The sequence below is a fragment of the Vidua macroura genome, chromosome 4 (assembly GCF_024509145.1).
Source record: "Vidua macroura isolate BioBank_ID:100142 chromosome 4, ASM2450914v1, whole genome shotgun sequence".
Classification (NCBI taxonomy): domain Eukaryota; kingdom Metazoa; phylum Chordata; class Aves; order Passeriformes; family Viduidae; genus Vidua; species Vidua macroura.
Window position 1 is genome coordinate 29,829,566 of NC_071574.1, and position 24,936 is coordinate 29,854,501.

Genomic DNA, 24,936 nt, shown 5'->3' on the forward strand with positions numbered 1-24,936 from the left:
TGGGCGCTGCTGGGGCGGGGGTGCTGTGGGGACGTGGCTGCGAGCCGCGTACGCCTGGCGGGGCGCGGGCAGAGCGCTTTGTGCGGAGCGGGGACGCGCGGGGGGCGCCGCTCCCGCCCGGGCCGTGCCCACGCCGTGCCCGAGGGGCGGGACCGGGGCGGGACGGGGCGGGGCGGCCGCTGCCCCCCGGCCCACGCGGGGCCCCGCTCGCCACTCGCCGGTGGCGGCGGCAGCCGTGGCGGGCGCAGCGCGGAGCCGAGCGGAGCTCGCCGCCGCCGCGGGAGCCTGGTGAGCGGGGAGCTGCTGCAGGGGTGGGTACCGAGCCTCCGTCTCCCGGGACAAAGCCGTGCTGGGAGGGACCCCGGCGCCGCCACTCGGGGCCGGGGCGGGGCTGCCAGGGGGCCGGGGCGGCGGGGCTGTGCCGCTGCCCACCGAGCATGCGGGCGGAGGGCCGGGGCGGGGGTCTGTACCCGGCTCGGGGCGCGCTCCGGTCCCGACCGGCATCGCCGCCTGCCCCGGGAGCCCCGGCGGGCTCTGCCCGGTAAACTTTTCCCGGTCCTGGTGGGCGCCCGGCGCCCCAGAGGGTCCGTCTGCTAGCGAGAGCTACTTGGGCTGGGGGTTTGGGGCTTTTCTTTGCGCCGGGGCATCCTTGCGCCGCAGCCTGGAATCTATATCCTAGGGAACAGGTAGCTGTTACATCTGGTCCTCGCCGGTGCCCCGGGGCGCGCGAGGGCTTCGGGAATGCCTCAGACCCAAGTCCTGGCTTTCGGCTTGCCCGGGGACAGACCCAGGTCCTGGCTTTCGGTCCCATATCCCCCGCCGATCCCGGCTTGTTTCCCCGCGCGGCGCCGCGTGGGTTGGTGTCGGTGGGTCCCCGGTGCCCAGCCGGCGTGCGGACACGGGCCCGCCCCGGGATCTGGGCAGCGGGAAATGACGGCTGGAGACAGGGAAACCCTGGTCTTTCACAGGGATTTGGCAGAGCCAAATATTAAACCAGAAGTGAAGAGTTTCTTCTGGCTTCGGTGCCTGCTTCCCTCCCATTGATTTTTCTTTTTAATTTGCTGGTTCTCATCAGGACGCTTGTTCAACTTCGGGTGATGCTGGACAGTGCGTGCTAGATCTAAAAGGAAACAAAGGATAAAACATTTTTAAAGCTGTTTTCCCTGCGAATACCAATAACCTCATTGAAGGTGATGGAATATGCCTGAGAGTGATTCGCTGCCCTTTGGTTAATTCAGACTCTAAGAAGTCCATGAAAAGCCTGTCTAAAACAGTGTCTTCCCTAAAAGGAGACACATGGCAATCCCACCGATATTTCCCTTTTTTCCTGCTTTTCCAAGAAACAAATCCTAATTTATTAGCCGGCCAGACAGGAGTCTGCAGGTGCTAATGGTTTAGCCGATCAAAGACACCCTTCCCATAGGTGGCACTTGAATTTGGTGATGCTTGTGGGTCAGTGACTCCCTTCCCCTTCACTTTGTCCCACCCAGGCTCTTATTAGTTGTCTTTCTTTATGCCATGTGGTATGGGTGGCTGTTAGAGGGGCTGGCCAGGGCATCTCTGAGCCCAGAGACAAGAATCTTTACTGCAGTGCAAGCTGGTTTAGGGGTGCATGCAATTGCAAAAGTGTCTGTAGATCTGGTGGCGTTCCAGTAAGCCTGCATGGAGGAAGTGCTTAAGGATCAGCCTGGTAAATTTTGCTCATGAGCCTCTAGGATTGGAGTGTAAAAGTGCCTGTTCACTTGGAGACCCTCAGGAAAGGGGCCTCAGTTTGCCTGGGGATCAGTTTGCTGGGGGATGATGACCTAAACTTGGTTAGATGAGGAAGGGCTCTATGGAGCCACGTGGGGAAATTGTGCGTCCTGACACCCATAGCAGGCGGCCGCATTCTCGGTCTGATCTTTCCTAATCCACTGAGCTTTGCGGGAGTCCTCCTGGGAAGTATCTCCAAAGTTCTTAGTTCCAGGTATCTAGCTACTGGCTAGAGTGCAATCAGACCTGTCCAGGAGGGGGTTGGCAGGGACAGGGACACAGGAATGCAGCAGGAATGTCTCGTTCCTGGGGCATTTCCCTCCTGGGGAAGGAAGATGGGAAGGAATCCTTGTCTGTAAGTAATCCAAGAGCAAAACGTTTCCCTCCTTGCAGACAATGAATCGTTTCAGCGAGCTGACACTGTTATTTGTGGCTCTTGGCAAACGAGATAAGAGCATTCTGCCAGACACTTGCTCAAATCAGTGCCAGCCCCAGCCCTGCTGATTGCCTTTCACTGGGTGGGAGAGAAGCCTTTGTGTACCACGGCAGTAATCACAGTGGTGCTTCTGGGTGAAGGAAGGTTGTTGCTGGTCCCCTTGGTTACACAGTCTCTGATTCTGGTCCTTGTGTCTCCAGGCCTTTTTATTTTCCGGAGAGAGGATGCCACTTTGGAGAAGAAATTTTTCCTGCCTGGCTCTGCTTGTGGGGCTGTGAACAGCTATTTCCAAGACCCCTTTTCTTTACCCTTGATCTAAACCTTGCATGAGGCTGGTTATACATGCTGATTAAGCAGGGAATTAAATCACATAGGAATGCTGCTTGCTTGATGTCTTCTCTATTACAGAGCTATGCTTAGAAGTTGAGACTTTTCAAGTGATTGTGTGGGCTTTAGCTAAGCTGTGAAAAAAGCCTTGTAAACAATATGCCTTTGTGATGAAGGCAGAGTAAGTGTAATTATCACCTGTCCTATTAAAAATCTTCCCATTTGGGGGCATAATCAAGCTAATCAGACAGTGTTGTGCTTTTCCAGATGACTAGGTGATCCTTTCGAGTGGCTCGGGAGCAAATGCAAAATGAGCAGTGGAGGGCAGTGCAGAAGACGCAGTGGGCTCTCAGTCTGACCCACGAGGATTTGAAGATGTCTGCGTGCAGTGACTTTGTGGAACACGTTTGGAAGCCTGGCTCCTGCAAAAACTGCTTCAACCCGAAGAGTTCCCATCGGCTGCAAACACCCCCAGACGTGGGAGCTTGTGGCGTGCTCCCGGATGGAGCTAGGACCAAGCCAGAGAGCGTCGTGTTGGAAGACGAAGGTATAACTACTTCCCTCTTCTCAAAGCCAACAATTGCTGTGAAACCAACAATGATAAACTCGGATGTTTCTGACGCGTGGGCGGATGTGAATATGAATGCAGACCTGTCACAGGTAATGATTAATCCAGTCAAAGCATGACTTCCCGTTACTTACCTATCCTCGGAGTGCTAGGAATATCTGTTACAAACGCTTCCTTCCCTTTATTTTTCCTTCTGGTCTTGACTCAGGATTTTAAGCCATATATTGGTTTCTCAGTGTATCTTTGGGTGAAGCTGAATGAGCTGTTGCTCACAAGCCATGTGCAGAGGAGCTTAAAAATACATTGTTTGTTTAGGAACTTCCGGTTTTAAAATGAGGATGCGGGTAATTTTTCTGGGAAGTTTTACTTAAAAGACATCTTGTCTGGTTGCAGTCAGTGCTGACTGGATCTGTGGTCTTTGTGGGTGAGGAAGAAAGTGCCCTACCTTCCTACTCCTTCTTACCAATCTTTGCCACAGCAGTAATGCCCTGTGGGTGTAGCTCCTCGCCCTGACCAGTTGATACCAGCAGTGCCTCAGCAGAGTGATGCACAGACTGCTGCCCCACTGCCTGTGGCTCCTATTTCCCCATGCCCCAGAGCAGAGTCAGGGCTCACCACCTTTCTTAGCCTCCCACTTCTGTCCCTTTCTTTTCTTCTAAGGAGTGAAGGGCACATGAGTGCGAGCTGCCATTGTTGGTGGTGTTTGATCTGTGCGTGCAGATTTGGCATGCCTGCTCCCCAGTCCCTGCTTCTGAGCATGGCCAAGCTGCTGTCCCAGGATAACCCATGATAGTCTGTGTCTGTGTTCTGGAGTCACACACTCTGGAGCAGTGTGAAATGAAATGAAAATAAGCAGAGAGGTGCAAATATTCCTTCGCTCTCTGAATCTTTAATTGCACAGTGATTCACAGACAGGATGACAGGTTGGACATGTTTCTGGCAGCAAACCCATAGGAAGAGAAAGGAGAATGTCTTATTCCAGTGCATTGCCATTGTTGGTAATGCAAGGATTACAAATGATCCAGGAAATGTGACAAGTGTAGTTTTACCTGGAAAGGTTTGTGGAAATTAGTGGTGGGGTGAGCAGAGCAAAATAGATGGTGAATTCCAGAGTGCTGTTCTGCAGAGCTGGGCTTTTGTTTTTGCAGTTTGTGGGTTTGCTTAAATTTTGTCTTTCATTTTGCATATGCATATTCTGACAGGGAATTTGTCTCTTTGACCCATGCAGGTCAGTTGGGGTGTGATTTCTGGCAAGCAGCTCCTCCTGAAATCAGGAGATGCACAGCACATCTGCCTTGACAATTTTGGCAATGGTGGTGTGAGAAAGCCTTTCCTTCACAACCAGCCGAGCGACTGCTTGTCTTGCTGTCCTCCCAGCTACTCCATGGTGGGTCTGCGTGGCCTGGAGAGTCGAGTGGAGAGGAACGTCTCCATCCACAGCCTGGTACTTGTGGGTGAGGTGGGCAAGCAGGAGGACAGAGTTAAAGACAAGTTTGCCCTGCCTCATCAGGTCCCCTGCCCTAATCCATCTGCCTTGGGGGACAGAAGCACCACTAACTCCAGCAGAAACACTTCTTCCCAAGCCAGAGAAGGAGCAGCACTCCCTTCGGGGCGTGACTGTGGTCACATCTCCTCCATCTTGGAAAGCGAAGGGGGCGAGTACTGTTCAATCACGAACTGCCACAAAGAGCGCCCTGTCCCGTGGGAGCCGTGTTGCTCAGAGGAAAAGGCTGCACAGTGTGAGAAGGAGAGTCACACTCCCAGAGGGTGGAGGCAGCGGGATGCTCCCGAGATTCCAAGGCCAAGTGGCCGGGCAGTCAAGTTCAGCGAAGAGGAGCACAGAGCTGTGAACGTGGCCTTCTGCGTCACGAAAGACCAGAGTGATCCTCTTCCCTATGCCCTGTGTTCAGACAGGAAAAACCTGGCTCTCCACACTGAGCCTGCCACCCTCCCTGAGACCACGGGGAGCTGCAAGGCAGTTGCCCTTGCTTTGTCCCGGGAGGATGAGGAGTTACCTGTCTCTGGGGAGCCCTCTGTCACTGGAGGCCCTCGCACTGAGGGTTCAACCACCCCTCAGCAGGCTCTGGTGGAGCCGCAGCGCCCTCACCTCACCGAGCCAGCCCATGGTGATCCCATCTATGCCGAGAGCACCAAGAGGAGGAAGGCACAGCTGAAGGCTGTTGGCAGCCAGGCAAAAGTAGAGAAGCTGGCCCATGGCGCTGCCAAGGAGAAAGCTGGTGGGTTGTGGCAGGATGGTGGCTGGGCTTTGGGAGGTGAGAAGGAACACCAGGACTCCACTGGCCAGGTGGCAGCAAAGATAACTATAATGACAGCACACACTGAGGATGATCACAAGACAATATTCCTCAGCAGCCCCGACTCAGCAGTAGGAGTTCAGTGGCCATGTATCAGTCCCACTTCTCACCCTGATTTTGGGACTTCATCACCTGCTATTGAGTCTGGACAGATTTTTCAAGCATCTGGATGTGAAAACAGCACAAGATTTCATCTGGCAGCTCCTGTCAAGACCTCACTTACTGAGAGTCCAGCTATCCCCCCAAAGATGTCCAAGAACAGCCAGCCAGGCAGTGAGGGGAGCCGTGTGCCCCCAGTCAGCTCCCAGGTGGGAAGGTGTGGTGATGACAACAGCCATGATGGAGCTGGTGCTCAGCTGCTGCCGAGGAGCTGTACTGATACAGGTGCCTTTGGGGTGACCCCTTCTCCCTGCACTCATGTGAATGGGGTCTCTGTGGAGGAGTCCAGTAGAGGCCTGGCAGGCTCATCCTATGACAGGAGGCAGAAATACTATAACCCAACATGGACCAAGCAGGGCCGAATAGAGGAGGAGGAGGAGCAGGAGGAGGAGCAGGAGGTCTCGAACCACGCATGGACAGTAGGAGCTGAGAGTGGAAGAGCTGGTGCCGACTTTGCGGATGACGGCCCAATACTGGAGAGCCAGACTGGAATGACCAAATCTTCTTCTTTCTCCTTTGAGTTCCCTAAAGACAAGAGCAATGGAGTGGAGTTTGCACCGCCACCGCCACCGCCAAAAAAGCAGTCTAGGTACAGCCCCGTGAGTGTGTGCATGGTGGTGTATTAACCCTTTGCAATTGGGATAGTTGCTGCAGGAGTTCATTGACTAGAAGGTGCTTCCATTATTTTTTCCTCCTTTTCTGTCTAAAGGTGGGCTTTCAGGACATGGGGGGTGACTGCACAGCTGAAAAGCTATTTGTCTTTTTACTCTGAAAAGCTGTCTGATCTTTGCAAGTCTTGGTTTGGACATCATGTGCACTTGTAAAAGCCCTTCAGGGCTGCAAGATATGGCCTTAAATCCGAATATTCAAGTGAGAAAAAGGTTCATGCTTGGGATGGCTGATGTTTCACAGGTCAGCTTCATTCTGTCTTGGCAGTTCCTTGATGTTGAATAGCATAGAAAACCCGGTTGCAATCTTCTCGTAGGTGGGACTGGGCAACTTTTCTTGATGCTAATAACAAGGGCCTCCAAAATCGACATTTTCAGTTTGGCTCTAATGACCTTCTGCTTTCAAGGTGAACTCTCAAAGCTGCAATTTCCCAGGGAGGGCTCCTTGACTGCAAGCAGGTAATTGGAGCTTGCTCGACGTGGGCTTGTTATGTATGGGAGCCACCTGGCTTCAGGCAACCTTCTGCTCTCTGCTTTCCTGCAAGTCAGGTTTGCAGGCAGGGCAACTGCAAGCCCCAGAAAACAAAAGTGAGGGAGGGACAGCTGTCTATCTGGGAAGGAAACATCCCTGCTAAGCAATTAAAAAAACCTCAGGCTTACAATACTTAGTGTGCATTTAGTATCTGCAGCTGTGTGCATCACCAAACAAAAAAAGTAACCAAAAAAAAGGGAAAAAATAAATAAAACAAAGGTCAAATGGGGGAAGAAAATTTGATTTTCTCTCCATTAATTATGTTGTCTGACTATACTAGGGAAGGATACTTTCACCTTTTGCAGGTGTCCCATATTTGCTTTATTGTGTGTGGCAGTTTTGCTACCTAAAACTGTGCATTGCGCAACAGATTTGACTGCAGCTCCTTGATTTAAAAGTCAAGAGAAGAAGGGATGGGTGTTTGGAGGAGAACTTGGCCTTGGGGTCCATGGTCAAGCTTATGTGTAGGCATCACTGACCTACAGGTTGAGACTGTGAATTTTCCATGTAGTTCGGGATTGGCTAACCCAGGGAACTACTGTTTTAAATTGGCCAAGAGGTGAACAAATGAGGTTTCTCAAGGGAAGGGAAGAGATGAACAAGTGGATTTAGTTCTCCTTAATGCTGGGCTTCCTGCTGTGATGCGACATGCCTGCTGGAGTCAGAGGAAACAAAAGGTCCACAAGCAAATGAGCACACAGATGTATTTGCTTTTGTCCTCTGTGTGGTGTTATGACACCAGAGGAGCGTGGAGCATTTTCTGCCCCTTTGAGGGGCTACTTCATGCTCCTGGTGCGATTGGGCTGTGTCTGTTCTTACAGTTGCTTTTGAGTCATCCTGATGAAAGCATCTGTGTGCTAGAAAGCCTATGTGAAAGCAGGCAGCGAAGCTGAGGTGAGGGAACACGTGGCATCCATGACTGGGATCTCTGGCAGAGCTGTAAACCCTGCCAGGTGGTTGAGGTAGGTGTTGGTTACCCCCTGTGGCTGCAGGGCAGGTTGTGCTACAGGTTTTTGTCTCCCAAGGGCCTTGATGCCTGTAGCTGAGCCCTGGGGCACCTTACTCAAAAAAGCTTAGTCCTGCCTCCAGCTACTGGAGCCCAGCTGGCTGAGGAGCAGTAAGGAGTGATCTGATCAGACTCGGGTTTTGCAAGCCCTGCTTTGTTTCTTTGCTTTGAGGGTGCTTTGTTTTGTCTCAAGCAAAACTGTGGCTGCTCGGAGTGGAGCGTGTCAACACAGGAACCAGGGTGGTGGGAGGGATAGCTGCATGCACAGCTGGTAAAATCACCATGGTGGCATTGTGTCACCCTGGATAGTTGTTGCAGCTTTGGGCCATGGCCTGGTGCTGGAGGAACATCCCCTCTGCTCATCGTGGGCTGCAGCCAAATACCTGAAGAAGCAGAATCACAAAGATGACTCTGAGGCACATCCATGCTCTCCTAGTGCCGGGAGGCCTGGGAACGTGTGCTTGTCCCTGATGGAAGAACCACTGATCCTTCTGTCAGGCTAACGTACTCCCCACACAGAGAGAGCGCCTCAGCCCAGGACTGGTGGCTCAGCTGCAAAAGCTCCTTTGGAGGATGGAGGTGAAGCCAGTGTAGATCTGGTTGTGGCACGGGCTGGGGGCTTAGCAGATCAGAGTTCATCTCAGCTGCAGGAAAGGCATGTAACCATCCTTTTTCCTTCTAGATCTCAAGCTGCAGCAAGGCATTTGATTTCATGCTGGAAAATTAAGTTTGCCTGTTTGACTTTCCTAATGAAATTTAATTGCTTATTTTTTAAGGAAAACTTTCATGTGTGTTTGAATAGTTATAAAGCAGAGAAAGAAAAAGCGAGTCTGTAGATTTTGTTTTGTTCATATTGGCTTTAACAATTAAAAGGGAAAAAAAAATTTACGGGGTAAATTCCTTCCAGAGACTGAGGAAGCTCTGGTTTGGAAGCAAGCTGTCTCTTAGGATGGCAGAAGGAGCTATTTCAGGAGGGTTTAAAAGTTGTCACAAGAAAAGGAAAATAATGAATATGTGCCTGGTTTTGATCCTATGTAAAACTACTCTGGATCTCCTGCAACTGTTTCTTCATACAATCCTATTTTTCTGCTTGTTTGAAAAATTATAGATATTTGATGTCTGCTTGGTCTGAAACAGAATAACAAATAAGTATAATTATAAGGGGGAAAAGACTGGAAAGGGAAGATGTGGTGGCTGGTCTTCTTCCAAAAGCTGGGAAGGTAGTTGGCTAGGGAAGGAGCTCACCAGGGAAACTACGATCCCCCAGACATATACGTGCAATGATGATTTAAAAGCCCTTTGGTGTAAAGTGCTGTAGTATGGCCTTCAGTTTCTTGGCACAGGGAATGAATCTTTGCTGAAATTTATGTCTGTCTTATGCAGAGGATCAGGCTTAAATGATCCTCGTGGTTTCTTCTAGCCTCCAAAACCTTGATGGCTAATTTATTTTGTGTGCCTCTTAAAGAAAGAAACCAGTGATGCTGTTTTACATCTTGAGCTGTTTTCATCACAATTAGTGCCACCTTCAAAAGGCAGTGGCGAAAAAAGCTTCTGAAATTTGCTGAGTGCACTGGCACAGGGTAGCAAAGGTGCAGCACAGCACTTCCCCACACCTGTCATTGCTGAACACAGCCAGGGAGAAAGAGCCTGAGGAGTGCCAAGATCGCCTGTTCTGGTGCTGCTGCCACCGCTTGCTGCCGGAGGGAGCAGAGCATAGGAGTGTTACAGAAAAAGCTGCAATGCTGGGAATTGGATCACAGGAGGAGAGCCAGGTGTTGGGAACAGGATCACCAGGAAAAGAGCCAGGTTTGTTTCTTGTTGGGGAGGTGGTGCTGGCTGGTGGGGCTGTGCTGTGTGTTCTTGCCAGGAATCAGTCTGTGATGGAGCAGCAGCTGTATGTAAGGCAGAATATTCCTCTTTTCTTACCATTCCTGAGGCACCCATTTCTCCTTGGAGCTCAGTGTCAGGGTGTATCCCAGTGACAGAATACTCTGGCTTAAAAGGTTGTGATCTATCAGCTTATCTTTTAGGAGAGTTTGTTTCTTTTAAAATTAAAGTCTTTCACTCTTCTGTGTGTTTCCTGTCTTACCTCTTAAAAAAGCACAGAGCTGGAAATTGAAATGAGATACTTTACCTTCTTTACCACATTAGAGTATGCAGTGATTTAATTTTTGACCCACCTACCTTCTTAATTCTGTACCCTATCTGAATTTTCCTGTGCATCTCCAGACTCCAAACCCTTGTTTCAACTTAACCTGTGCTACATAAAATCTCTCTAGTACAGGGCGGAGTGGCGTATCCCTCTGAACAAAGCTAGGAGTTCTTCAAAATCCTTTATTTTCCTTACCTCAGTTTTGGTTTCTCCACATTTGCCAGCTGATAGCAGAAGGATAAGTACAAATCTAAGCTTCAAATGTTGTAAGCTCCTATATGCTGGGTTTTAATTTCCCTCTGCAACCAGGGGAAGATGCTGGAAGAAACAGCAAGTGGCAAGAAGAGGAAGATATAATTATTCATGTTTCATGATAGACAAGCATATGGTACAATGGTGCTTCCTCTTGTGTAATAATTATGCCTAGCCATATGTTATGTTTCATGCTGTAATACAGTCTGGCTTTTCTCTCGTCTGTGCACTAGTTCCTCTATTTTATACTGGGAGGGGGTGTCTTGTTGACATTATCACCAAACACCTCCTGGAGTGCAGTTTGCTGTGTGGTGATCTGTGTGTGTTCTCTGTTCTCCGTTCCTCTGTCACATGATTTATAAAGCTCAGCATCTCTGTTATCTGTTCAGTCCTGTCATCTGTGCTAAGGAGGAGTGTTCTCCTGCTGGCACAGCAAGGCTGGGTGCCCCCGTGATGGCATTGCAGAGTGACCACGGCTCTGTGCGGGGCAAAGGTGCCTTGCACATCCTCCAGCGCTGCCAACAGGCTGCGCGTGGGATGGCTGTGGGAAAGGAGTGAGCGGGAGCCTGGCAGCTTTTCTGTCTGAGGGGCCTCCTGCTCTCAAAACCTGCCCATTGCACTTGTGGAAAGTAACCAGATCTCCGTGTCAAATCTCAGACAGGAAATTCTAGAGGAAGGTATGTCCAAAGTCCAGGGATTCCCGGGGCAATATCCCAAGGCATGTGGGTCCTCTGCAGTTAGTGGAGCCAAGCTTTGGGGCCCATCTCCACCATCTCTCTGAGAAGTGCAAAGCATGCTGTTGGTGATGCTGGAATCCCACAGCAGCATTAGGTGAGACCCTAATCTGTGGAGAAATGTGAAATTATACACATGGCTACTGGTCAAATTGAGACACAGGAAAGATGAAGCAGACCCTGGCCAGCGGTGCAGCCTGAGACAAGGGAAGTGAGCTGGGTCCCTTTTCAATGTTAAGAGGACTCCAGACAATGAGTTTGGGGGGGTTTGTTTTGTTTTGGTGTGCTTTTTTACAAGACCACTCTTTTCAATATTGAATTGTTTTAGGCAGAACTATGAGAATCATGTGGAAAGTCAGCTGAATGAAATTGTTTATTATGGGAAAGCTTTTAAATAGGGAACTGGAAGGGTTGCCTGAATATGCCGGGCTGTTGCATGGAGGATGTTGAGTAATTGAAGTGTTTTTAAAGCTGCCAGAATAGCTGGAGAGCTGAAAATCTGTGAAACCCTGTGGGTTTAGGTTATTAGATTGGGAGAGCTGACTCTAGTGACCTGTTCTTTATGCACAGGCACACAATGATGGCTCTGGTGCTGCTCTTGGAAGTTGCTGGTTATGTTTTAGGTGCTGAGCTGGCATTTTTAAATTGATGTAAATTAACTACTGTTACATCTTTCTGAAGAGGAATGTGGCCCACAGATGTTTACAAGTCAGTGGTGCAGGGCACAAACCCAGTGCTTCCTTCGGGTTTAAGATGGGTTGTGCTCTTTATTTCCAACACCCTTTGGTGATTTCCAATATCCTTTGGTGAAAAGGGCAAGACAGAAAATAGCCACATGTGCCCTTGCACTCAGGGCAAGAGTGAAGTGAAGTGGAAGGAATCCTAGCAAAGCAGGGGATGTTTGGGTTAGCTGTAAATCAGGGTCCCACAGGCTGTTGCAGCGACGAGCTGTTCAGCTCTTGGGGTGGAATTTTACTGAAACGGGAGAGTTTGACCCTAGCAAGTTTTCAGTAGTAATTCTTCAGTAGAGTGGGCAGTATTTTGATCTGTGCAGGCTGCACCCTGGGCTTCAAGCAGTTCATAGGAAAAGAGGGAGATGTGAGGCAGAGGTAATTCCAGGAGGTATTAGCTGGCCTGGCTGTAACATCTGAAACAAGAGCAGGATGTCGTTTAAGCAGCAAACAATTTCTATTTCGGTGCGCCTATTCAGGAACTGCGCTTTACATCAGTCACGGTGATGTGGGGAGGAAACGGGGCTCTCTCTGCATCTGACTTCGCCAACGCTGAGCGCAGCAAGGGCAGCAGCCAGCACGGCTCTGGCCGCGCTGCGCCCAGGTTGCTCGGAGGAAGAATAGGTGTGGCTGTGCACGGCGGACCTTGGACCGCGCCGAGCAAAGTCTCATCTCTCTCTGAGTGCGGGAATGGTAAGGCAGCTCCGTGAGTTTGTGTTTAGTGATGGGAAAGAAACGGAAATGCACCGAGGTTTTGGGGGGGCTGGGGGAAGGAATGTGTTAGAAAACATCTCGTCTGTGTGAATCAAGAACGGATATCTCGCTAAATCTTCTTTTCTGATGGATTCGAATGTTTCTTTGATTCCTATCAGGTCAGACAGTGTACTGGCATGGGTGTGCACCCTTGCATTTTTTCCACCCAAATTACTAAATGTTAAACATCTGAGAAAGTTATAGGATAAAGTTGTATCTTGATAGTAAAACAAAAAAAAAGAATTTAAATGCAGTTGGTTGGTTTCAACAGCATTAGTCATAACAGACCTAAACCCCTCAAACTCTCTGTCTCTCTCTTTCTCCCTCTCTCGTTTTTTAAACTGTGACTTGTGTGCTGCATTGTGAAGTTTTGTAAATCATCTCCAAGAGGCTGACTGTGATGAATTCATCACTGGTGGAAGACCGGTGTCTCTGCTGAAGTATACCTGAACTGGTTTTTAGAGCCTTATTTTCATCAGCCCTTGAGTATTTTTAGACCAAGGCTGCTCAGGCAAATGAGGAAGTCTGGCAGAAGTTTCTTCCGGGCTTCTCATACATTCTGCTCTCCATGTGGTGGTGTGGACACAAGAGTAAGTGCTTTGTCTGGATTGGGAATTAAACATTTCTCAATCTTCAAATAAAAATCTGTGTCTGCTGTGCTTGGGAGTTTTGGATGAGGAGAGGTCCCATGCATGTGACCAGGGTGCCACAAGAAAACGGTCATGCATGTCTTTTGTTTGTCTTTCTCAGCAGCCATTCAGCCGTCTGATTAGGAAACACCGGATACCTTCCAGCAAGATAGCTGGTGGAAGTCCTTTTATTTCTGTACAAGTCTGCTCCTAACCTTTTTACATTCTTAATCAATGTGTTGAATTTTATCAGTGGATTGGCAGTTTTACTTAAAAAATGTGGACTGATAACCTTTGTGTTCTGGCTGACAGAGTGGGAACTGTACCAATGCTAAGAGCATTTATGCTCTTCTGTGCTGCATGATTTTAACAGTTCCTGTTGTTTTCCAAGGCAGAAACATGAAGAAAATGCAGGGGAAATTCTTTATCTTAACAAAAAATCCTGCTTGCCTAAACTGGTCACTTAAACCATGACCTAGCAGGTTATAAGCCCAGTTTATGGTTGGTTTATTTATTTTTTTAGGTGGAAGCTACACAGCAAACTGCAGGTCTTACATTAAAAACTGTGTGGTAGGTTCTGAGTTTGGCAGACTTATGTTTTCTGCAGAGTTGCTTCTTCTTTTGTAAGGTGTTGGTTGTTAACTGTGATGCACGGTTGGAGATGATGGACTCTTCTGCTACCTATGCCTCTGTCATGCAGGAATGGGGTTCACACACCCAGCCTCAACCTGCCTTCTGTAAAATGGGAAGAGTGATGCTACTTCCTTCCTTTGAGAACTTTGTTGAAGGCATACACTGGTGGGTCCCCACTTCTGAGTGGCAGTGGCCAAAATGGGATGTAGTCCAGGACCTCACATATTCTAGGCAAAGGAGGTGTAGACTGGGACTGAATGCTTTTGGCTCACCGGCTTTCCCTCTCTGCTCAAGCACAGCTAGTTTGGCATGGGGACTGCAAGCCTATAACCTGCTCAGAGTCTGTGGGATGCCAGTCCCCAGGTACTGGAGAAAGAAAAAAGTGCATAGGAATGAGGTAGTTTGGTGTGGTAAGAGACTGTGCAGTGTATGGATAGGCAGATACCAAACTAAGGCTGCTCTCAGCTTGAGTTTCCATGCAAAAGTGCATGCAGGGTATCCTTCTGCTATCTGTCTCCTGACTTCTCTTTCACTCTCTCTAGGCACACTCTGAAAATGAACCCAAGTAACACTGAGTTGGAGAGAGTCAGCAACAGCTCTGCAGAGAGCCTCAGCCCACCCTTCAGGAGTGCCCACGTCAGCTTCACGGCTGGCTCCAGCGACAGCCTCGACTCGGACACACAGACCGGCAGCGATGGCAGTAAGTGACCACCGCCTATGGGAGACGTAGCATTGTACCTGAGGCCCACTTCTGGGACAGCATCCTCGGAGCAGGGGTCACGAGGGTCCAGTCCCCAGCTCCCCCAGAGACCCTTCATTTTTCCACTTCTCCTACCCTTCTGCCTCTTGATGCAGTTTTGATGAATGTGGCAGAGTCAGACCAACATCACAGACTTTTCTCTCTTTCATTTGGCACATGCCAATATTATTCACCCTGTAGATCTCCTCTGGTCTAGATAAAATCTCCATATAAAAACAATCCTGCTTGTGCTTTGTGCATTTCACCATGTCACAAGAAGCCCTGCAATGGAAAGTCCTACATAGATTTGAGGAGTACCAGAAGTAGTCTTGTGCTAGACATGATCTCTCCCTCTCATTGTGTTCCCAGCTATTTCTTAAGGGGAAAAAATCTGCCTGCACTCGTTTAACTGAGATTAAAAAATACTTACTATGAAGTCACTTTTTTTCATCAGTGCGTAACTTAGGCATGCACTAACGTGTTCACCAGCTCAGAAAGTATTTCCTTACCAAGAGCAACCTTCATGTAGTGGAAGTTCTGTCTTTCCAAAAGCAACAATGTGCAGCAATAAAATTAAGAGCCAGAGCTCTGAAAACTCTGTTTTTCCACCACTAGCTTGGAGTCTGAGAGTGAGACCTTGCCAGGAAATTGTACAGGGGTAAGAAAAACTCACATATGTTGGATCTTTACTTGCTAGGCACAGAAGCATTTTGCTGTCAAAAATGATAGGAACAAGAGGCTTTCTCTGCCTTCACTAACAGAAGCAACTGTTTAAACTCATAATAGGAAAGATGAGCTTTTAAATGAACACTTGAATGCAGTTTGTCTTGCTGATGCAATCAAGAAGCTGTGCAATCAGTCACTGAGTGAGGTGAGCTCAAATTAATTGGCTGTGCTGTCAGATGTTAAAATATGAAGTGGGGGGGAGCCCTTAACATGCAGAAAGACTCCATGCTGAAGGTGCAGAGCACTGTTAGGAAAGTTGTGAAAGAGATTAATTCATTACCCTCTGCTTGGGGCAGAGCCCAGCAGCATATTAAAAAAACTTAAGAGCAGTTTGGCATTTGTGAGCTAGGCATGTGGACTGGTTGCCAAAGATTCCAGTGCTGACGTTTGTTTCCTAAGACTCTCTCAAGTAAATCTTGTCTCTTGAAACAGGGATTCAGCTGCATGTCCTGGCAGAGATGCCTCTGGTGAGGTACTCATGGACTACACACTGAAGAATTTCTCTTGGCTCTATCCTCTGTTAAAGCCCCCTGGATGGAAGTGGCAAGAGGTGCCATGCTGAATGATCCCTGCCTGTGGCTTTTGACAGGGTTTTAATGGAGAGAATCTTTCCTGTGGACCCATTAGAGTATGATGCAGATGTGTGGGTTTTCACTAAAGCTTGGAGCATGAATCTCAATTGTTAGGCAGATATTTCTTAGCTGAAACTGGAGAGCAGTCAGTTGCCGGGCAGCTGGGTGTACAATGCAGGCACACACCTGGGGCAAGGGTCCAACAGGAGTCAGATAGCTCGGCACCCAAGCACTGGGGCAAAAGAGACATGTGCTGATTCACGTTTCCAACAGAGCTGTTTCTGAGCATATTGTCAGAAATGGGCTGTTGAAACAGCTTTGCATGGGAGACAAACCTGCAGAAGCTGAAATCAGTGCTGCTCATTCCTGAGGTATCTCTTGGTGATGTTGGTGTGATGGGATAGATTACAGGAGGTGCATACAGAGAGCCTTGGTACTGGAGGAGACAAATGAAAATTGACCAGTGCTACTACAATCTGGTGAGGAGGGATAGGGCCAGATGGTGCCAGCATCCATTCTGGTAGCTGAGAACCAGGGGATCTGCCCTCACGTCGTGTGGTCTCAGGTGGTGGAGCTAACAGGGATTGCTGGTCTAGCACAGCTGGTGCAAACCTGCAAGTGACATGCCAGGACAGGCTGGGAGCTCAGGGACCTGAGCCCCTGCACTTGGAGGTTGTACGTGATTGCTGGTGAGTCACTTGGGCTGTGAGGAGACAAGTGCCTTTTGCGGGCTGACACTGAAAGGGCCCCAGGGCATTCCTCTGGAGCAGGCAGAAAGCACTGTGAGGAAGTGCCTGCTGGCAGCTGAACCCCCAGCAGCAGCTTTGTGAGGAGGAAGGATCCTTTGCTACCACTCTGCAGCTTTGGAAAATATATTTAAAGAAAGCAATAGATCCTCCTATCTGCTGAACTATTTCCTATTTGCTTGGAGCAAAACCCCACCTTTCACCTTTCAAGGTTTACACTTGCATGTGAGTTGTTAGCAGGGTCTCGTTTGTCATTCAAGTGGCATAGATAAATTCCCTTGAATTATTGTCTCTCTTCTTTTAATTTCCCCTCCACTCCTCACTTGTTCTGTCTCTATGACCTGAAATTATTGCTCTTTATTTCAATGTCAGATCATCTTTTTGTCCCTTTTTTAATGTCTCGCTTCTTTTATGGCATGTAAGTGTATTACCCATCTCCATTGTGGCTTGGGTAGAAAAGCAGCTGCTATGGCTGCCCAAAATGAGCCAGCCATCCCAACCCAATCCATGTGCAGTTGGCATGTGGAGCTGCTTGGGGTTTAGTGCTATGGAGTGGGGCCCTCTGAGCAAAGAATAAGCTGAGAAACAGGCCGTGGGGGGAAGGCCAGATTTTTTTCAGCTAGATGGAAATTGCCAAAATCTCAGGCTTGCTCAGCAACTCTTCCCCAGTGTGAAGCAGAGAGAAAGGTTCGATATACTTGGAGTGCTCCAGTACAGCCAGAGGGCTGGAGCTGTGTGCCATGAGTCACTCTCTCCTTATCATGCCCTGCTGCTGAAGCACTGGGTGGCAGCTCCCAGGTGAGAGAGGCTGTGTTTAAAAGATTGTCCTTGTATCAAGTGCTTCATTCTTACCTCCCTGTGGATGACATCACAGCTTAAATATTTACCCTCTACTACCTTTTTACTACTGTATATGCAGTTCATAGGGGAATGGTTTCAAGGGTGGGGAAGTGCATTTCTCTGGATGGCTGGTTGCAGCCTGCTTTGCAAACCTGCCCTATTAAACTGGATTAAATCCCTAACCTCTCCAGTAAAACTTAGCAGTTGTGAGCAGCTGAAGACTATGAACTGGGTTCAGATGTAACTTGGCTTGCTGCTTTTCTTCCCAGCCAGGGCCCTGGGGATGGCAGGGATATGGAGAAGGACCTGTGCTCTCAGCCTGCAAGGGCCACTCATGGCATCTTCTTGTGTGTTGTTATCTCCTAGGACACTCATCTGAGCCGAACCACTCGCCCCCTCCAGTTGAGAGCCAAGTATTTCCCTCTGTCCCGTTCCTTCCTGTCTCCACTGAGGACGGTCCCTCCTCTGCCCCCAGCTGCCCACCCCCTCTGCCCCAGAAGAAGACAGTGATCAGAACTGTGTCTTCTCCAGATGGCTTTTTTGGGGGACAGGCATCTTCAGGCAAAGCAGCTGGTGCTGCCAGCCCCAGGCTGAATGTCAGCCATTCTGAGAGCAATATGTGCCTCCGAGAGGAGCCTTCCTTCATCCACCCAGCCAGCCTGGGGGGCCGCCCTGGTGCCTTCTCCTCCTCTGAGTCCCTGGAGAAAAGCTCCAAAGGAAACAGCTACTGGGGCTCAAGTGCTGGTAAGAGCACAGGGGCTTGTGGGCCCAGCAGAAACCTCCAGTCCCTCTCCTCCTCGCAGCTCAGTGTATCCAGCCAGGTGTCCTCGGCCTCCAGCCTCCACAACCTCCTGAGCAACATGGACAGCAAGGAGGGGGTGTACAGCAAGCTGGGGGCCCTGTACGCCGAGTCCCTGCGGCGCCTGGTTGCCAAGTGCGAGGACTGCTTCATGCGGGAGCAGAAGAACGAGCTGCACTTCAGCGAGAACAACTGGTCGCTCTTCAAGCTGACGTGCAACAAGCCCTGCTGCAACTCAGGGGACGCCATTTATTACTGTGCCACTTGCTCCAAGGACCCTTCTACTACCTATGCTGTGAAGGTAAGTCCACAGCCAGGAGGTATCCAAGCTTATCTCCATCTTTTAGGTGGAGATGTGTACGCTAGCAGCACACGGTATCTCATACAATGTCTTGTTTTTTCTGCTTGTATTTCTCACGGTGAAGTTAGGCAAGCAAAATCCTTTCCAAAATTGCCACTTTCCCCTTACTGCTTGGTTAATTTGGAGAAGGAGTTTTCATTGTAATAAATGCCAGTCAGATTTAACTTATTGCTAAAGGGGTCTGAAACCCAACTATTTTCTCCCTCTGAAAACATCTTTGTGCAAATACTCTGTTGTAAACTCAGAGGCATTCGCCCCTGATAACACAAGCTGATGAAAGGCTGCTCAAAAGACAGCATTTTTGCCTCTGCCTGCTTTTAAGTAGAAGCTCTGACCCAGATACTGAGTGCTTATATGATCTTGAAACTACAGACAATAAGATATTGCAGATCCCAATTAAACAATGCGAGGCTGACCCAGACATGCTGTGTAAGGTCAGGTCTGAAATACTTTCATGTAACTCCATGGAATACATGTTTTGAAATGGAAACTTGAGGTGCAATAGTTCAACTCTTTGAAACCTGGATAAGTAAGCTTATCCAACCAGTCCCAAAATCCTGTGGATTTTGGGTTCTTGGTTGATGTTGCTACTTGAATACAGAGATTTTCATTTCCGTTCTGACTTAACACCGGGGACATCTCACTGCTGCTTATTCCTTAGGTTGTTTCAAAGCCTAAAGTAATTTCCAAAAAAGCACTGTCAGAGATGCATTAAGGAAGGGGAAAAAAAGAAAAAAAAATCTCTGCTGAATAGTTTCCACCATTATGGACTCTAAGGGTTGTTCTAGAATGTTTTAAAACATCCCTAAGGGATGTTCTAGTTAAGTGGTAGCTTAAAAGCCAGTTCATATCCTAAAGGAAGTAAAGTCAACCCAACAGGGGGGTTGTAAATAATCAGAATCAAATTAGATGAGATCTTGCACCAATACCCTTAGTCCAGCACTCAGAGCTGCAGCTTTTCTTGTGTGTTATGCCTAAATCCATCACAACTTTCTTCCTGACGCCTAAGAACTGTTGTGCTCCTTCTCAATCTGCAGTACCCTATGGCACTCCCACACCTTTGCTTTTGCCTGCCGTGCTAGGTGGGGTTCAGTAGCTCAGCTCTACGGCTGTAGTGCATGAATTCTTGCCAAGGCAGAAACAGCACATTTCCGCCTCTTGACAGGACTGCACTTGTGTCCCTGTGTGTGAAGTGGGCTTACTCTGTGCCCTAGGTACACTGCAGAGTATCTTAACGAAGTCAAAGCCACTGCAACAAGGCCATACTCTGTGCCAGCTTAGTGATGTTGTGTATATGTTTATCCATGTGCATGGATACGATTCCTGTGTGCCACCATCCCTTTGGCAGCCAAAGCAGGGAATGAATAATTGTGAAACAATTCAATTGGCTGATCCCTAGCTGCCCCTCCTGGCTTCTGGTATAGATTTTTTGACATGAAAGACATCACAGACCTGTAGTTAAAATTAGACTTGGAGAGCTCAAAATGGGCAGAGGCTCAGACTTGAGCCAAGGAGCCTATTGAGAAGCAGGAGCCAGAGTCTGAGCTGTGCACAGACAGACATGACTATGTATAAAACAGTTTGGAAATGGCTTTAGAGGAATTAAGCCAATATATGTTCCATGCCTTGGCTTCTTTCTCCACTAGAGGTGTGTGACTAAGCCAGCCCAGGCTCCTGCTTGGAGATTTTAGCAGGGAGAATGCCTCTGGTGCAGCCAAAGTCAAGAAGAATGGCTGGATGGGGAAGATTTCCCTGTGTTCTTTTGGCTGTAGTTGTTCTTCCAGAGACTTCTCTCTTGCCAGGAATTCCCCTCCTTTTCCTATGCCTTACCTGACTGTCCTCTGGGAGGAGGAACAATCAGGTTTGTTAGCCAGAGGGCTGGAAGGTCTGCTCTGCATTTGGTGACCTCCTGTGCATCCTGGGTCCCATTGCATTCATCTGCATTCTGCCTAGCTCTCCAAAGCTTGTCTTTCCACAAATAAGCCAGGGCAGGGTATTTTTGTTTAGAAAAGAGAGGACAATAGGGATTTGAAATGCCCCATCTCCACAGTTCTGTCTCATCTGAGTGAATTATCTGTAAATGCCTAGATTCAAACCCTTGCTAGAGGAATACAAAAGCCGCCCTCTTCTTCAGCTCCTCTCTATTCTTGTGTATATTTTAACTTGGAGGCAAAATTGATTTCTTGTATGGTTTTGCATGCATGCTGTGACTGGCACTGGCACGCTCCAGGCTTTGAAACCTTTTATGCTGAGTTTCAGCCTGTTGCTTACTGCTGTGGATGACATACAAACACATCACTAAATAAAGGGGGAAAAGAGTATAATAGAAATGCCAGAAGGCCCCATAAGCTAATGGATATTCCTGTAATAAACCTGGCTTTGAGTCTCTAATGCAGTATAAAGCTAAAATAGGGAAGAAAATGAGGATAGAACTCATGTAGGTTAAAGAGAATCCAGATTATAAAATGCATTTTTCTCCCTAGAGTTTGCTGCACTTTCACTTCTTTCTAGGCCTGTTGTAAGCTCCCATTTTCTCTTTGGTGGTTTTTTTGCCTGTGCTGAGGAGTACAGCTTATTGCTGGTTTCCCCTAGCCATTGATCAGGGGCTTGAGAGCAGTTACTGACACACAGAAGTGGAATGATTGAGGAGGATGTGAAAGTGGCTCCAGGGCTTGGGACCACAGAAGGATCAGGTGGGAAGAAAGTGCTGGAGGCCTCTGTCCACCCCTCACCACAAACAGCACTATTGCTCACAGTCACCTCACATTGAATGGGGCCTCATCCAGGACTGTTAACTGTCTCCAGAGATGGACACAGCGTGTCTTCTGCCACAAGCTTTGCTTTTCTCCCTCCAGGAATGTCTCTTGGGTTGCAGGAGTTTATCTAAATGATATCTGTGATGTAAAAGCTATGTTGCTTCTGTTGGCAGTGAAACAAAATCTTCAGAAGTTATTCATGGTAGGACTACTGTCCTCCTTTCCTCCAGTTACTGGGCATTGCCTGGCAAAGGAAGCGTGCCCAGAAAGGCAGCCCAGACATCTGGTGGCTGAGGTTGGGCTGTTGCAGGACAAAAACAATCCTCAAGTCAGGAGATAATTTAAAGTGCTTAAGGGACCAATGCACATCTTGCTTCTGCTGTCCTGTTGTCTTCCAGAGCATCTGCAAATCACAGCTTAGCATCCCACCTCTCAGCTTCTGGTCTCTGCTCTGTCTCTGTTACTGGCTGATGAGACTTTTCTTTTGGTTTCTCTTCACAGATTTGTAAAACCCAGGAGTCCAAGGTAGCTGCTTCATACTGCAGCCCTGCAGTGCCAGTTCACTTCAACATCCAGCAGGACTGTGGGCATTTTGTGGCCTCCGTCCCCTCCAGCATGCTGCTGGCCTCAGATGTGGGGAAAAGCACGCCTGGAGATGGCTTCCATCCCTCCCGCACTGCCAGTGAGCACGACTGTGTGGTGGTCATCACCCGCGAGGTGCCGAACCAGACCACCGCCGACTTCGTGAGGGACTCGGTGATGCTCCACCAAGCCAAGCCGGAGCTGTACGAACGTCGCGTTTGCTTCCTGCTCCTCCAGCTCTGCAACGGCTTGGAGCATCTCAAAGAGCATGGCATCATCCATCGTGACCTGTGCCTGGAGAACCTCCTGCTTGTGCCCTGCAAGCCCCCCATGAGCTGTGTGAAAGCCAAAGATGACAAACACTTACCCCGCCTCATCATCAGCAATTTTTTGAAAGCTAAACAGAAGACTGGAACTGGAGATTCCAAGCTGAAGAAGAGTCAGGCCCGGCTGGCCCCGGAGATTGTGTCGGCTTCTCAGTACAAGAAGTTTGATGAGTTTCAGACTGGTATTCTCATCTATGAACTGCTGCACCAGCCCAACCCCTTTGAGGAGAAGGTACACCTCAGGGAGCAGGAGTACAGCCCTGAGGACCTCCCTGCTCTACCCAGCCTGTCCATTTACTCCCGGGGACTCCAGCAGCTGGCCCACCTACTACTGGAAGCAGATCCCATCAAGCGTGTGCGGATCACCGAGGCCAAGCGGATGCTGCAGTGTCTGCTTTGGGGGCCCCGAAAAGACCTCATAGAGCAGCCCCTGAGCCATGAGGAAACCCTGCGCCAGGTGCTGCAGAACTGGGTGGACATGAAGCGTGCCCTGCTCATGATGAAGTTTGCAGAGAGGGCCGTGGACACGGAGCGGAGCGTTGAACTGGAGGACTGGCTGTGCTGCCAGTACTTAGCATCTGCTGAGCCAGCCTCCCTCTTGCACACATTGAAACTGCTGCAGCTGCTCTGACCTTGGATGTGTCTCAGAGGCAGCTGAGGGCTCCTGACTGCCTTGTGGCTAAAGGTACACAGCCCTTTCATACGTGAGAGGTTTGAACCTCAGCTGTGAATGCACGTTCAGCTCCTGCCCCGCACTCCAGTCAGAGTGCACACAGCATGTTTAGTATCCTCAGCACTGTTAGTTTGCGAGCAGGCAAAACTGGGAACCTACCCCTGTTTTGGGGGATTTTTGGTTTTTGGTATGGTAAATGTGGACTAATAAACTCCTGCCCGCGTGTGCATGTTTCTAATGAACTCACTGTACCGAGTTGATTTCTGTGCCTGTGGGACTGTCCTCCGATCCCCAGCTCTCCCAAAGCATCAGAGCCTTTTTGCCCAGGAACAACATCACGCTCTAGAGTAGGAAGCAGGGATGAACAGATGGCTGGTTCTCTTCAGGAGCAAAGGCAGTTCACATAATGCTCCTTTGCAAGGGAGAACCTGGGGCTTTCAAATTCACATCTTTTGTGAGTTTTGGCATCCATTTTGCTTCTCCCTTCCAAAGCAAAAATTGCTGATTGTTTCTGTGTATCAGTTCTTTTTTTCTCTGTGGGGAGCACCACTGTTGGACTTGAAGGGGTTCGAGAGAGATCAGGGTGGGCCTGTTCATGAGAATGGTGCTGGGAATTACCCCTTGTAAAGCTAATGAAATGGAAAATCCCCAATTCACCTCCAGGGCCTTGGGGGGAAAGTCAGGGCCAGGTTGCTTTGCTTTCCCCATCCCTCCAGCTCCCTCCCTTCGCCTGGTAATTCACCTGTCCCTTGTCTAACATTTATTTAACTGCTTTACTGAGAGATGAGCTGGCATGTGAAAGGCTGGGGCCACTACAGGCTGGCAGGGTCTTATTGCTGCTGGTCTTTGAATTAGAAATGCATAGGGCTGGGTGTGCTGCAAACATGTTTCTCCAACAGATGGGATGCAGGAGCAGCACAATGAAAGGTGGAGAAACTGGCCTGGCTCCCTTTGGCCCCTTTCCCTCCATCCAGATATAGAGCAGCCACTCAGATTGGGAGAGAGGCGGTGCTGCTGAGAAAAAAAAATATTTTTCAAAGGTTGCGAGCTTCTTTTACTTTTCCACCCCAACATGAGGCAGAGATGAATGCCCTGCTCCTGACATCAGTTCTGCAGCCCTTGGAGAAGCAGTAAGATAAGGACATTTGGAGAGAGCCCAGCATCAGCTTATCAGAGACAGGATGTCACTAGCTGAGCTACCCACCTCCCAGCTCTAACAGGGAGACATTCATGAACACTTTCCTCCAGACTTGATTCACCTCCAGACACAGCCTGCTTTTTGGGGCAATTTTAATTCCCCAGGTTTTCTTGACACTTTGTGTACTTTCTGTGAATACTTTCCAGGCTTCTCACCTGGATCTTTCTTTTTTTTAATCTGTTTGGCTATAGTTGCTGCTGATGGGAGGGGATAGTTCCTTGGCTGGGCACCCATTTGCAATGAAATTCCCCTGATCCCCTTAGGGAGGAGGCTGTGCACGTCCCTGCCTGCTGGAAGAATGTGGGATGGCTCCAACTGCGACCGCTGGGAATTTTTTATACACTGGCTTTCTTGCATCTGACTTTTGGGTCAATTTCCCTCTGGTACAGGTAGCAGGAGCTTTCTGGCTTGGGAGCCCCTGTCCATCCCATGGATCATCCTGGACACAACACTCTGGAAGGTCTGGCTCTGACTTGCTGCATGTGGTCTCACATGGGCCAGCAGAGTGATGAAACAGCTGGAGAACCTGTCTGAAGGAGCCTAGCATGTTTTTTCTGAGATAAGGTGAAGAGATGATTCAGTTTCTAAGCATGAATGTAGGGAAGAGGTTGGTGGCAGCTCTGCAGGAGAGCACTGAAGGAGACAGGGACTGGCCATGACACATCCATGTTGTGCTGGCAAGGGGGAGATAATTTGCAAGGCAAGTGGCTTGCAAAGCTTTAGCTGTGTACTCAGTGGGACTCAAGAGGTAGCCAAACATTCAACCAGCCCACAAAACATAAGACTGGATCCATTTTGCATGCTGAGTTTCAATTTAGTGACAAACACAGGTATTGGCATACGGCCTGCATGGTGTGAGATGTTAACTTGATCAAAACTCTTTACCTTGAGTTTGAGCACTTGAGTCTGGTTCTGGTGTTGGTCTTGGCAGCAGCATTCCCAACAGACCAGAGGCCAACAATAATATTTTT

General features: G+C 49.0%; 1 protein-coding gene across 1 annotated transcript; it reads left to right on the forward strand.

Moving 5' to 3' along the window:
- Positions 1–238: 238 nt before the first annotated feature.
- On the forward strand, positions 239–22,984 carry PRAG1 (PEAK1 related, kinase-activating pseudokinase 1). Its single transcript, XM_053976767.1, has 6 exons — positions 239–288; positions 2,783–3,175; positions 4,312–6,146; positions 14,190–14,347; positions 17,637–18,370; positions 21,688–22,984. Exons 2-6 carry the CDS (start codon positions 2,819–2,821, stop codon positions 22,723–22,725), a joined length of 4,122 nt encoding a protein of 1,373 aa, XP_053832742.1. The 5' UTR covers positions 239–288; positions 2,783–2,818; the 3' UTR covers positions 22,726–22,984.
- The last annotated feature ends 1,952 nt before the right edge of the window (positions 22,985–24,936 follow it).

Excerpts from the sequence above, each read along its gene's own strand:
- PRAG1 (XM_053976767.1), top strand. The coding sequence starts at position 2,819 with ATGCAAAATGAGCAGTGGAGGGCAGTGCAGAAGACGCAGTGGGCTCTC. Across the intron at positions 3,176-4,311 it reads TGAATGCAGACCTGTCACAG|GTCAGTTGGGGTGTGATTTC; the intron begins GTAATGATTAAT and ends TGACCCATGCAG. Across the intron at positions 18,371-21,687 it reads CTACTACCTATGCTGTGAAG|ATTTGTAAAACCCAGGAGTC; the intron begins GTAAGTCCACAG and ends TTCTCTTCACAG.